The sequence below is a fragment of the Chelonoidis abingdonii genome, chromosome 1 (genome assembly GCF_003597395.2).
Source record: "Chelonoidis abingdonii isolate Lonesome George chromosome 1, CheloAbing_2.0, whole genome shotgun sequence".
NCBI classification, from domain to species: Eukaryota; Metazoa; Chordata; order Testudines; family Testudinidae; genus Chelonoidis; species Chelonoidis abingdonii.
This window is the reverse complement of record NC_133769.1, coordinates 145,989,876-146,003,421: the sequence shown is the minus strand read 5'-3', so window position 1 is coordinate 146,003,421 and position 13,546 is coordinate 145,989,876. Positions and strand designations below refer to the sequence as shown.

Below are 13,546 nucleotides of genomic sequence, written 5' to 3'. Positions count from 1 at the left end.
GAAATCTCAACTGTCCCATTGCATCGGCTCTCTCCATTCAGCAGTCTGAGTGATTCAGAACGACCTGGGCTCACAGAAACACAAAATATGTTGAATAACACTCCCTGCTGGTACTGCATGAGAAGTAATAAACAGATGTGATGGGAAACCGTCACCGCTGTGCAGTGATACAGGGAACAACCTCTCTCAAGGATTTCATTTGTCTCTCTCCTCAGAAATGCAGGAGGTGATGGAGGGAAACAATTCCCCAGCTCTGAGATCAGAGCTTTCACGATGTGGAGCGCTCTCTCCTCCCTAAGGAGTCAATGTGAGTGGAGAGTGCTCAGGAATGCCTGGCAGATCAGGCCCCTGGTTACCAAAATGCTCTGTGCAAAAGCAATCAGTGTTCACCCCACACTCTGATAGCAGCAGTGCTGTGAGATAGGCATGATTTACAACAGGAATCTAGGCATTGGCCTGCAATGAGCACACCCTGCTGCAATTCCCAGATCCAGACTGCCAGGACACATGGCTCCTTTAAAGAAAACCGTGCCCCGTTTATCTCTGTTCAACGTACATTGGTGACCTGTGATCACCACGTCAGCTTCAAACTCATAAGGAGCTAACACAATAAAGGTTTTTCTGTACCTGGCAGGGTTTTTCCAGGCCAGGTCTGCAACTGTGGACACTTGAGTTACCTTTCTCATGAACTCTAGACATTAGCTTGGCTGGAGCTGATGCTTGGAAGGGTGAGTAACCTCTGAGCAATGGGGAAGAAGGTCCCATTTTTTCCTAAACATTTGTATTTTTCATTTAAAACTTTGTCCACTGTGAGCATGTACAGACGTTGAAGTTCTTTATGGGAGAAGCCAAGACCCTTTCTGGTCATTGGAGATTTATACAGTGTATACAGCACCTTATATTTCAAAATTATGAGCTATAAACTTGTCAAATCTTCCTAAACACACAAGCACACACATATATAGTGACCCACATTACTTGTACTGCAGCATTTGACTGTATTTCTCTGACAGGAAGCAAACGATGCAATGGGGAGGGGACATAGATTTTAGCATTATGGGAAACCCACCTGGTAGGTCACACTCTAGTCACCCTCTGAGGGCAGAGCTAGAGTGCAAGGCAGGGGAAGGTTATGAATACACGAGCTGAAGGGTTTTTACACACTTGAAAGACTACCATGGCACAGCTGCAGCAGTGCAGCTGCACTTCTGTAGCCCTTAGTGTAGACCCTACCTATGCCGACCAGAGGGGTTCTCCCATTGCTGTAGTTTGTCCACCTCTCTGAGAGGCGGTAGCTAGCTTGACAGAATAATTCTTCTATTTACCTAGTGCTGTCTACACTGGGGGGAAGTTATCTTAACTATGTTCGTCAGCGGTGAGGATTTTTCATACCCCTGAGTAATGTAGCTGGGTCAACCCAGCTTTTAAATGTATACCATGTCGAAGACAGCCCTGTGGAATCAGAGGCTGATAGATGCAACAGTGAGAGATGTTTCTGCTGTGAGGACTGGTCCCAACCTCTGTACCACAATGGATACAGGGCAGTGTATCCTTATTTTCTAAGGAAGCCCTCCACTGGGATAATATTTGGTGCACCATGGTGTGTTCTATGGACCTAGAGGGAGAGATAGGGGCAGTATTTGTTACTGTGGAGACCACAGAGCCTATGGAATTTACATTTCGCTGTCAGCTGACAGCTCTAAGCTGTGACTCTGTCTCTGGCTACGTCTACACTACAGGATAAATTCGAATTAGCTTAAACCGATTTTATAAAACAGATATTATAAAGTCGATTGTGTGTGTCCACACTAGGCACATTAATTCGGTAGCATCGATTTCTGGAGCAGTGCACTGTGGGTAGCTACTGTAAAATAATGAGGCCAATAATGTCGATTTCTGTCAACACTAACACTATTCCGATATAGTAATATCGATTTTAGCATTACTCTTCTCGTTTTGTAGGAGTACAGAAATCGATTTAAAGAGCCCTTTAAATCGATATAAAGAGCAGTGTAGTGTGGATGGGTGCAGCATTAAATCGATTTAACGCTGTTAAAATCGGTTTAACAGCGTAGTGTAGACCAGGCCTCAGTTAAAGAGAGAGAACGGGGCAGCACTTAGTGAGGTGAGGATTTGTGAATTCTTGCCTGATTAGCTGGGCTTAAGGAGAGAAGACAGTGCTCTATGGAACAGATATTGTAGAGGCTGCTTCCAATCCTGGTACCACTTTGAATACAGGCTACAGATTTCTGTTTCACCAGGAACTGTGAGACCCAGTCAACTCTTAACCCAAGCCTAGGACTGGAACACTGCTAGCTGCCGAGATCCCCGGTTGTTTCATTGCTCACTGAGTTCTCAAGTGTTTAAATGACTGAGGTACTGCCATTTCTCAAGCTCTGAAGACACGCTACATGAATAGAACATAAGAACATAAAAACAGCCATACTGGGTCAGACCAAAGGTCCTTGTAGCCCAGTATCCTATTTACCAACAGTGACCAAGGCCAGGTGTCCCAGAGGGAGTGAACCTAACAGGTAATGATCAAGTGATCTCTCTCCTGCCATCCATCTACACTCTCTGACAAACAGAGGCTAGGGACACCATTCCTTACACATCCTGGCTAATAGCCATTAATGGACTTAACCTCTATGAATTTATTCAGTTATCTTTTAAACGCTCTTATAGTCCTAGCCTTCAGAACCTCCTCAGGAAGGAGTTCCATGGGAAGAACTTCTTTTTATTTGTTTTAAACCTGCTGCCCATTAATTTCATTTGGTGGCCTCTAGTTCTTGTATTACAGGAAGAAGTAAATATTTTTTTCCTTAGCTACTTTCTTCATATCACTCATGATTTTGTATATCTCTGTCATATCCCCCCTTAGTCTCATCTTTTCTAAGCTGAAATGTCCTAGCCTCTTTAATCTCTACTGATATGGGACCTGTTCCAAACACCTAATCATTTTAGTTGCCCTTCTCTGAACCTTTTCTACTGCCAGTATATCTTTTTTGAGATGAGGAGACCACATCTGTACACAGTATTCAAGATGTTGATGTACCATCGATTTATATAAGGGCAATAATATATTCTCTGTCTTATTCTCTATCCCTTTTTTAATGATTTCTAACATCCTGTTTGCTTTTTTGACTGCCTCTGCACACTGCGTGGACGTCTTCAGAGAACTGTCCACGATGAATCTAAAATCTTTTTCCTGATTCATTGTAACTAAATTAGCCCCCATCATATTGTATGTATAGCTGAGATTATTTTTTTCCAATGTGCTACAGCTGCACTGCCGAGCTTGAGAAATCATCTCTAAGAGAAGATCAGTGGGGAATGTGTTTTGATGTGTGTGCTGAAGTATAGAACATATTAAATTGTAACAGAACAAAAGGGGGAAAGTCTGTTTAAGGAGAACCCGTAAGTTTACTTTTTAATATCTTTTGCTTAAATGCTATTCATAGTACTCCAAATACTTTTTTACAATGTTTTCTGTGTGCATTAAATCTTTGTTTTACTAATGCCATGTCTACACTAGGGGAGCTACCATGACATAGAACATCACTGCAGCTATGCTACTGTAGTGTAGATGCTTCCTTCAGTGACAGAAGGGGTTTTACTAATGCTGTAGGTAATTCACCTTTCCAAGTGTTGGTAGCTAGATCAATGGAATAATTCTTCTATTGCTGTCTACAATGGGGGTTAATTTGGCATAGTTATGTCACTCAGGGATGTGAATCCTATTGATCTCATTGATGATGGCTGCTAAGTGCCTAAATCCTTACTGAAAATCAAATGTAGGCTCTTACCAGTTAGGCATTGCCATGCTGAATGGAGCAACAGCAAAACAGCTGTAAAAACCTGGGCCTAAGCCACTATGGATAGCCATCAGATAACTTGCCATCTATCACCTACTACTGTTCTCTGGTGTGGCATGGGGAAGCCTTTGAAGATGTTTGGAGAAGCCTGGAGGAAGAAGGACCCCTGCAGTATTTGTGTTGCATTGTAGAGGATGATTTTCATCAAAGTACCAGCTGCTCTCACTAAGCACAGGATGTTTGTGAAACTTCCCAGCTGGCTCAGGAGCCAAGCTCTGGAGCCATCTGAACACTTTCCTGAAAACTGGGATCTTTCACAAAGAAACGACTATTTCTATGAAGTGCTATGGGGAATGAATGATCTATAAACATACAGAGCACATAACCCAGGATGGGCAGGACATGGGGTGAAGCATTTTGGCCAGGAAAACCAGGGCAAACACCTAATTTTCCAGTGTGAAATGGGATTGTAATGGTCCCACAGCTTGGATGAGATCTCTGTGTATAGGTTGCTTCTGCAACACCAATGTCAACCTGACAAAGGGCTGAGTCAGCCCTGCTGGGACTAAGGGAATCTGTGAATGATAAACCCCAGCTTTATAGCACAGAGCCATTTTCTCCGGTTCATTCTGTCGTAGTTCTAGGATCCACCTCGCCAACCCCCACTGCACCCGGAGATGTCTCTGATCTGGGGAACGTAAACAAACAGAGCAACATTATGATATCCCTACTTACCTTGAGTACAGTAGTCAGTGGGACTACTTCTGATTATCCTAATCTGGGCAGTACACTGCTCTGTAACTAACATATACAGGTACATTAAATTTACCTGAGCAAATAACCCTGGCCGTGTCTCGGGGGGAGCAGGCTGGGTTGCCCAGGGCCATGCGAGAACAATTCCACAGGCAAGATTCAGTTCCTTCACAATGAAAAGTGTCGCTCCATATGGTTCCGTTCCCTTCCCCGAAATGGGCTCCTCCCTGGATCGACTCGGCATAACCACAGTTCAGCTGATGGCAGAGGACGTTGGCATCTTGCAAATCCCAGTGAGAGGCACAGAGGCTTCCCCATGTGTCTCCATGTCGGATCTCCACTCTCCCGGAGCACTCAGTCCCATTCACTAACCTGCCACCCAGGCACCCTGAGCACAAGGGAAAGTGAGTGTCGAGGTGGCGCAGTGATCAGTGTTAATGGCAACGGCAGGGAGGGAAGTGGGGAACAGGAAGGGATTGTTACTCGTGTTCAATAATAGCTGTTACACTGTGGGGGCTGTGGGATTATTCCACACCAGCACATTTGCAAACTGATACTCAATCCATGTCAATTAGTGCAAAGGGAGGACAAGGGACCAGAATTTGGTTTTCTTGGTGCAGTCTGTACTAAGGCACCACAAGCATTTCACAGGGGGATCAGTTCCAGCAGACTTGGCTGGTGCAGGGACAGGGCACCAATTTATGGGCCAGGTCCCCACCTGATGGAAATCAGCATAGCCTCACTGAGCCCAATGGAGCTTGGCCAATTGACACACAGTGAAGACCTGGCTGAGGATGTTTCCCAATCCCCAATTCTTTCCTTTCCCACTGCAGCTGCTCACCTGAACACACCACACTGGCTTCGCTCCCAGGGGGACACTCAGTTGTGCCCAGTGCAGTAACAGGACAGTCCCTCAGACGGGATTCGTTCCTCTTACAGCCAAATGTGCCGTTCCAGACATACCCATCTCCTGTGCCAAAGAGCTGTCCTGCTGGAATCGACAGGGCGAATCCACAGTCATCCTGCTGGCAGAGGGTGTGGGCAGCCTGCAAATCCCACTGGGAGTCACAGAGGGTTTCCCAGGTACCTCCATGGCGAAGCTCCACTCTCCCCAAACACCGTGTGCTGCCGTTTGCCAGCCTGTACCCAGCGTACCCTGAGAGCAAGGAGAAGGGAGATCAGAGGGACATTTCTCTTACCCAATTGTCTACAGAGATGTGACAAAGGAATCCCAATGACTTGGGATAGTTAAGAATTATTTCCCAATTTACTGGGCACTTTGTAAATCAGGATGTTCAGACATGATAATCAGGTTCTTACAGTGCAGGCATTATTGCCTATGTCTGCCCTTTGTGAGGGGTCTCACAGTGCCCATCAAACTCCATCCCGGCATGTACCGCTCTGGGCTCAGGGTCACGTCTGGTACAGATTGTCTTGGGCTGGGCCCAGTCTCTGCTTTCATGGTTCCAAAGTGCTGGTCAGGAGTCAGGAGGGGCTTTCCCCAGGATATCACACAAATGTCATGTAAGAAACTGCGGTTCTCATGGATCATGGATGCTGAGTCCTAGGTTACTGAATCAGAACAGCTGCACTCAGGGGTCTGACTGGGGACAAAATACACAGTGGTGATATTATAGCTCAGTGACAGCTCTGCAAAGTAAGGTTGAGACCAACTTTCCTTCAAAGCTGAAGTTATCAGAGTCCTCTAATATCTGCCTGATTGATTGGATTGTACTGAAATAAGGTATTTCACATAGGAGCACAGGATTGTATTAGTAATCAAAATCTGGGGCCATTTCACCAAGGGGTTTCCAAAATACAGCTCCCAGGGGAAAAAATCAGTTTGTTTTAAAGTTGACAGATTCTGGCGTTTTATTTTTGCTCACAGACAGAGATCAAACCAAGGCTCAGATCATTGCACCAGGGTTTCAGACACTCGAGGGTTACCCCCAACAGAGTATATGGCATCAACCAGCCCTTTGGGGGAAATCAAATTAAAATGTTATTTCAAAAAGGGCCTGCTTCTCCAGTTAGGTGCCTGCGAAGGCTTCTGCACCTGCACACATGCCTAATGGACTACACTGAGCATGTGCAGTGAGGGAGGATAGCTATCTGGAAACCTGCCAATCCAGCATGAGATGTGGGTGGTTTTGAAGGTAAATTGTGGTCCTTGCAGATAGGCACCCTACCCCTACCCCAATCACTGTGAGTGCAATTCCAGCCCAGAAAAGAAAAGTGATGTTTAAAAAGCAGGTTTATTGCTCCAATTTGTCTCTCTCATGGGGGGATTTTGTTTGGTGCAAATATAATCTGAGTTCAGCAAAATATTCAGAATGTGCTGAAATTGCTTTTGAAAAGAAAACAACTTCCACATGTGAATGTTGCCTGGGAGGGGAAGGGTGATCAGGGGTGCAAGAGTAGGTGGTAATAGGGGAAAATGTTTGGGTTCACAGCCAGGGATGTGTTTATTATGGGGAGGGAAACACATGGGAATGGGTGGTAGGGAAGAGAAGAAGTTGTGGGGGGAAGAGAGTGAGGCTTGAGGGAGGAGGAGGGGAGAAGGTAGGAGGGGTTGCAAACTAGGATGGGTAGCAGAAAAAGTTGGGGGGTTGAGGTAAGGCACATCAGCCATGAATTCTCCCCTTCCACGTGTGTGTTGCAACCCAGGGGAGCCCAACTCCTTTGCAGGACCTGGTAGCAACTACACAACTGCCATTATCCCCATTCCACTGTAACAAAATGTACAAGACGGGGAGGAACACTGAGGAATCACATAGCAACCTTGTGGCCTACTGGAAAACCACTAGACTGGGACTATTCCCAGCTATGCTGCTGGCTAACCTTGGGTAAATCTGAGGTTCTGAGCCCCAGAAGGCGGTGAGAGGCAGACCAGCTGAAAGTCTCTGGGCAAAGATCAAAGCTGGGAATAATAGGGGTGATGTAATGGTAGGCATCTACTATAGATCACCCAATCAGGAGAAGGAGTGGATGAGGAATTTCTACAACAAATAGAAATATTAAAAACACAAGACCTGGCAGGAACAGGGGACTTTATCTACCCTGACATCTGTTGGAAAAGTAATAAGGCAAAACACTAAATATTCAATCAGTTCTTGGAATGTGTTGGGGAAACCTTTTTGTTCCACAAAAGTAGAGGAAGTAAAGTAGGCTGATCAACATTTTAGACTAGATTCTGACCAGGAGAATTGTTAGTGAATCTGAAGGTGGAAGGCAACTTGGGTGAAAGTGACCAAGAAAAGGAAGGAGTAAAAGAAGCAGAATAAGGAAAATGGACTTCAAAAAACACTTGAAGTGGTGGATAAGATCCCATGGGAAGAAACGGAGGTCAGGAGACCTGAGAATTTCTCAGTATTAAAAACACAAGTGCAAACTATCCTGATGTGAAGGAAAGGCAGAAAGAATCATAAGAGACCAATATGGCTCGAAAGGAGCTCTTTAATGACTGAAAATCAAAAAGGAATCCTTCAGAAAGTGGAAAGTGAAGTACTTGCTAAGGATGAGCATAAAATCATAGCACTAGCATGTAGGGATTAACTCAGAGAGGCTAAAGCATAATATGTGTTACACCCAGCAAGGGACATAAAAGACAATTAGAAGAAGTTCTCTAAATACATTAGCGAGCAAGAGAAAGATGAAGTAAAGTACAGGTCCTTTTCTTAGTGCAAAGGAGAGCAAATGAGGTATGATATCAAGGTGGCTGAGGTGCTTAGTGCCTATTTTGCTTTAGTCTTCACTGAAAAGGTTAATGGTGGCTGTCCTAGCTTTCCCACTCAGATTTGAACCTTAGCGTTCATAAACTGAGAAGCTAGCATGAACCCTCTAAGCTTTTACCAGCTTAGATCTGATATCGCTGCCACCAGCCAAAATTTCCAGGGTTTTGGCTCCCTCTGGTCTCCCCAAAACCTTTCCCTGGGGACCCCAAGACTCAGAAGGCTTGAGTCTTACCACAAAGGGAAAATAAACCATCCCCCCCTCACCTCTTTCCCCCAGATTCCTCTCTGGGCTAACCTGAGAGTACTGATGCAACCTCTTACATCACAATACAAGAAGCATGTCTCTTCTCTTCCTACAAAGAGACAACCAAATAACAAGGAAACAGAAAGATTCTATCTCTCTTCCCCCTTAGCTTCTTCCCGCCCTGGGACACTAGGAGAGTTAAACACAGAGAGTAGGTCTTCCCCCCCCCCTGTCTTTCCTTTCTCCCACCAATTTCCTGGTGGGTCATTAGAAACAAAAATCAACAGTCTTAAAAAGCAAAACTTTTAATAAAAAAAAAGAAGAAAGAATAGTAATAACAGTTCTCTGTAAATCTAGATTGGGGAAAATACAGGGCTTTCAACTTATAGAAAATGCATAAACAATAGAAAGGATAACGCCTTACCCAAACAATACAATTTTAAAGTACTAGAGCCAAATACACATAAAGACTCCACCAGCAAGATACACATAATGCAAAATACAGCAAAACAATTTAAAAGACTATACTTTGCTAACTTTGTACTTACAAAACTGGGAACAGAGATTAGAAAGGACTGGAAATAGAACCCTCTCATAGCTGAGAGAGCACAGAACAGACAAAAGACGCGCAGACCAAGGAAACCCCCACAAATTCCCTCCCTTAAGCTTTGAAAAATCCGGTTTCCTGATTGGTCCTCTTGTCAGGTGTTTGGTTCCCTTTGTTAACCCTTTACAGGTAAAAGAAACATTAACCCTTAGCTATCTGTTTATGACAGTGGCCAGATATTCAACACAATTAATATTAACAATGAGGGGGAAGGAATGCAAGCCTCACAGAAATTATGAAGTCTACTATCCCCAAAGATACAGTACACAGAAACACCAGCCTGCTAGCCTGCAGCCCTGTATTTGAATTCCTTCATATACCTCACAATTTGTCAGCACTGGAATCAGTCATTTTGTATATTTAGCCACTGCCAGCTGAAACCCAAACATCACACAGCTAAAAATAGTTTTACGACCCTGAGAGGCAAGGCCAAAAAGCTGCATGCTCACAGTTTTTCTAATTAAAGTGGAAGAATAAAATAAAAAATAAATGTATTGTAAAAAAAAATGTTTGGATAACCGGCCTTGGTTTTAGGTGCATCTAACATGTAAGTTTTATTGTCATAACTAGAAATATTTTGTAAATAAAAAATAATGAATTGTTACTGGCTGTTGCCAGTACATTGTGATTTTTAGCCTATTAGAGGTTATTATGAGCTGTTTGCTTTATCCAAAGAAAATTTATAAAAAAATTATTTACACAGTGTGCTTTGGAGCAGTCTGAGGAAGTTTTCCTTTTGGCAAAGATTTGACACCAGTAGTCAAATGGAAGAAAGGAACGCCCAGTAGCCTGACTGTTAATTTCTTGAGACCATTTCAGACTTTTTAGGTAACTATAAATATCTGGAATGCTCTGAACCCTACTGCTACAGCATACGTGTGTGTGTGCGCGCACTTGAAACTGAATTAAAAAATAGTTTTAAGTAAAGCAGTCTGGTTTGTATCAAACATTTATCAGACAGAGGAGTTATGGACACATCATTTTTTTCCTGAGGAAAACCAGTTAAGTTACCACTGATTTGGTTCTAAAACCCCTGGGTAACAAGCCCAGCTAAGGACACACTCTTTACTTTAACACACAGCATTGAGCTGATTTATGGTAAAATCAAGAATAAGTTTATTAATAAAGAACATAGACGTAAATGATATTAGGGAGACATAACAGAAAGAGAAAATGCTTACAAACAAACCAAAAGACAACACTTTTTAGTGTCTAAGGGTATGTCTACACTATGAAATTAAGTCAATTTTATAGAAGTCAGTTTTTTAGAAATCATTTTTATACAGTTGATTGTGTGTGTTCACACACAAAATGCTCTAAGTGCATTAAGTCGGCGGACTGCATCCACAGTACCGAGGCTAACATCAGCTTCCAGAGTGTTGCACTGTGGGTAGCTGTAGGTAGCTATCCCACAGTTCCCGCAGTCTCCGCCACCCATTGGAATTCTGGGTTGAGATTCCAGTGCCTGATGGGGCAAAAGCAGTGTCACGGGTGGTTCCGGGTATGTCATCAGGCCCCGCTTCCCTCTCTCCCTCCGTGAAAGCAATGGCAGCCAATCATTTTGTGCTTTTTTTCCTGGATTACCTGGCTAGCAATTGTAATGCAGCATCTTCTGCCAAGCACCCAGCAGATGACGATAGCTCGCAGTTATACTGCACTGCCTGCTGCCAGCCTCAGATGTATAAGATAGATGGAGTGGATCAAAACAAGAAATAGACCCGATTTGTTTTGTATTCATTTGTATTCATTTGCTCCCCCTCCCTCTCTCCCTCTGTGAAATCAATGGCCTGCTAAACCCAGGGTTTTGAGTTCAACCCTTGAGGGGGCCTTTCTGCGTGACAGCTGTTTGTGTTTCTCCTTGATGCAAAGCCACCCCCCACTTTGTTGATTTTAATTCTCTGTAAGCCATGTTGTCAGTCACCCCTCCATCCATCAGAGCAATGGCAGACAATCATTTCACACCTTTTTTCAGCGCAGATGCCATAGCACTGAGATCACGGAGCCCACTCAGATCACCTCAGCAATTATGAGCACTGTAAACACCATGCGCATTATCCTGCAGTATATGCAGAACCAGAATCTGCCAAAGCAAAACCAGGCAAGGAGGCGACGGCAGCGCAGTGATGAGAGTGATAAAGACATGGACATAAACTTATCACAAAGTACGGGTCCCGGCAATGTGAACAGTATGGTGTTAATGGTGCAGGTTCATGCTGTGAAATGCCGATTCTGGTCCCGGGAAACAAGCACAGACTGGTGGGACTACATAGTGTTGCAGGTCTGGGACGATTCCCAGCGGCTGCGAAACTTCCGTATGTGTAAGAGCACTTTCATGGAACTTTGTGACTTGCTTTCCCCTGCCCTGAAGCACCAGAATACCAAGATGAGAGCAACCCTCACAGTTCACAAGCGAATGGTGACAGCCCTGCTGAAGCTTGCAACACCAGAAAGCTACCGGTCAGTCAAGCATCAATTTGGAATGGGTAAATCTACTGTGGGGGCTGCTGTGATCCAAGAAGCCAACGCATTCAAAGAGCTGCTGCTATGAAAGGTTGTGATTCTGGGAAATGTGCAGGCCTTAGTGGATGGCTTTGCTGAAATGGGATTCCGTAACTGTGGTGGGGCGATAGAACTCATATCCCTATCTTGGCACTGGAGCACTGAGCCAGCGAGTACATAAACTAAAAAGGGTACTTTTCAATGGTGCTGCAAGGACTGGTGGATCACAAGGGACGTTTCACCAACATCAATGTGGGATGGCCGGGAAATGTACATGACGCTCACATCTTCAGGAACTCTGGTCAGTTTCAAAAGCTGCAAGAAGGGACTTTCTTCCCAGACCAGAAAATAACAGTTGGAGATGTTGAAATGCCTATAGTTATCCTTGGGAACCCAGACTACCCCTGGATGCCATGGCTCATGAAGCCATACACAGGCAGCCTGGACAGTAGTCAGGAGCTGTTCTATTATAGGCTAAGCAAGTGCAGAATGGTGCTAGAATGTGCATTTGAACGTTTAAAAGCACACTGGCGCAGTTTACTGACTTGGATAGACCTCAGCAAAACCAATATTCCCATTGTTATTACTGCTTGCTGTGTGCTCCATAATATCTGTGAGAGTAAGGGGGAGATGTTTATGGTGGGGTGGGAGGTTGAGGCAAATCGCCTGGCCACTGATTATGCGCAGCCAGACACCAGGGCAATTAGAAGAATACAGAAGGGCATGGTGCACATCAAAGAAGCTTTGAAAACCAGTTTCATGACTGGCCCGGCTATGGTGTGAAAGTTCGGTTTGTTTCTCCTTGATGACCCCACCTCCCTTGGTTCACTCTACTTCCTTGTAAGCTAAACACCCTCTCCTCCCACCTTCAATCACCATCACCATTGTTGCTTCATATTCATGCATTCTTTATTAATTTATCACACAAATAGGGGGATAACTGCCAAGGTAGTCCAGGAAGGGCGGGGGAGGAGGGAAGCACCAGGTGGGATGGGAGAGGAGGGAAGGACAAGGCCACGCTGCACTTTAAAACTTTAAAACTTAAAAACTTTAAAATTTGTTGAATGTCAGCCTTCTGTTGCTAGGGCAATCCTCTATGGTGGAGTGGCTGGGTGGCTGGAGGCCACTCCACTGTATTCTTGGGCATCTGGGTAAGGAGGCTATGTAACTTGGGGAGGAGGGCAGTTGGTTACACAGGGGCTGTACAGCGGTTTGTGATCCTGCTGCCTTTCCTGCAGCTCAACCATACGCTGGAGCGTATTAGTTTGATCTTCCAGCAGCCTGAGCACTGACTCCTGCCTTCTGTCAGCAAATTGATGCCACCTATCATATTCAGCCCGCCACTTACTCTCTTCATCCCACCACTTACTCTCTTTACGTTCATATTGTGCTTTCCTGCACTCTGACATTGTCTGCCTCCACGCATTCTGCTGTGCTCTGTCAGTGTGAGAGGACAGAATGAGCTCAGAGAACATTTCATCCGGAGTGCATTTTTTTCACCGTCTAATCTTCACTAGCCTCTGGGAAGGAGAAACATATGCAGCTGGTGGAGGGAAAAAAGGGCCTGCTGGTTTGGTGTGAGAGATCACTCATGCAGGGCCGGGCAAAAAAATTCAATTTGCAGGCAGCCATGGTAAGCCACAGTCTTTTGGCTTCTTTAACCTTCATAACATGTCGGAATGGTTTCAAACAACAGCACCCTCATTTCTCGTACCAAGCGGCCGTTGGGTTGGCCATTTAAAATGGGTTGGCAATTTAAAAGGAGGGGTTGCGGTTTCTGGGTTAACATGCAGCACAAACCCAATTACTCCCCGCACACCCAATTCTCTGGTATGATGGCTTTCATCCCACTCCCCACTGTGTGGCTAACAGTGGGGAACATTTCTGTTCAACC

At 44.7% G+C, this 13,546-nt stretch overlaps 3 protein-coding genes across 3 annotated transcripts in view; all 3 read right to left on the bottom strand.

The window, feature by feature from the left end:
• Window positions 1–13,546, bottom strand: part of LOC116820780 (antigen WC1.1-like) — a 309,052-nt gene that overhangs the window by 23,323 nt on the left and 272,183 nt on the right.
• The window catches only part of LOC116837054 (antigen WC1.1-like), a 153,225-nt gene that overhangs the window by 19,475 nt on the left and 120,204 nt on the right, over window positions 1–13,546 (bottom strand).
• LOC142047312 (scavenger receptor cysteine-rich type 1 protein M130-like) lies at window positions 1,608–5,953 on the bottom strand. The gene is made up of 4 exons (XM_075069307.1): window positions 5,935–5,953; window positions 5,410–5,724; window positions 4,645–4,956; window positions 1,608–1,615 (listed from the first exon to the last, which is right to left on the bottom strand). Exons 1-4 carry the CDS (start codon window positions 5,951–5,953, stop codon window positions 1,608–1,610), a joined length of 654 nt encoding a protein of 217 aa, XP_074925408.1.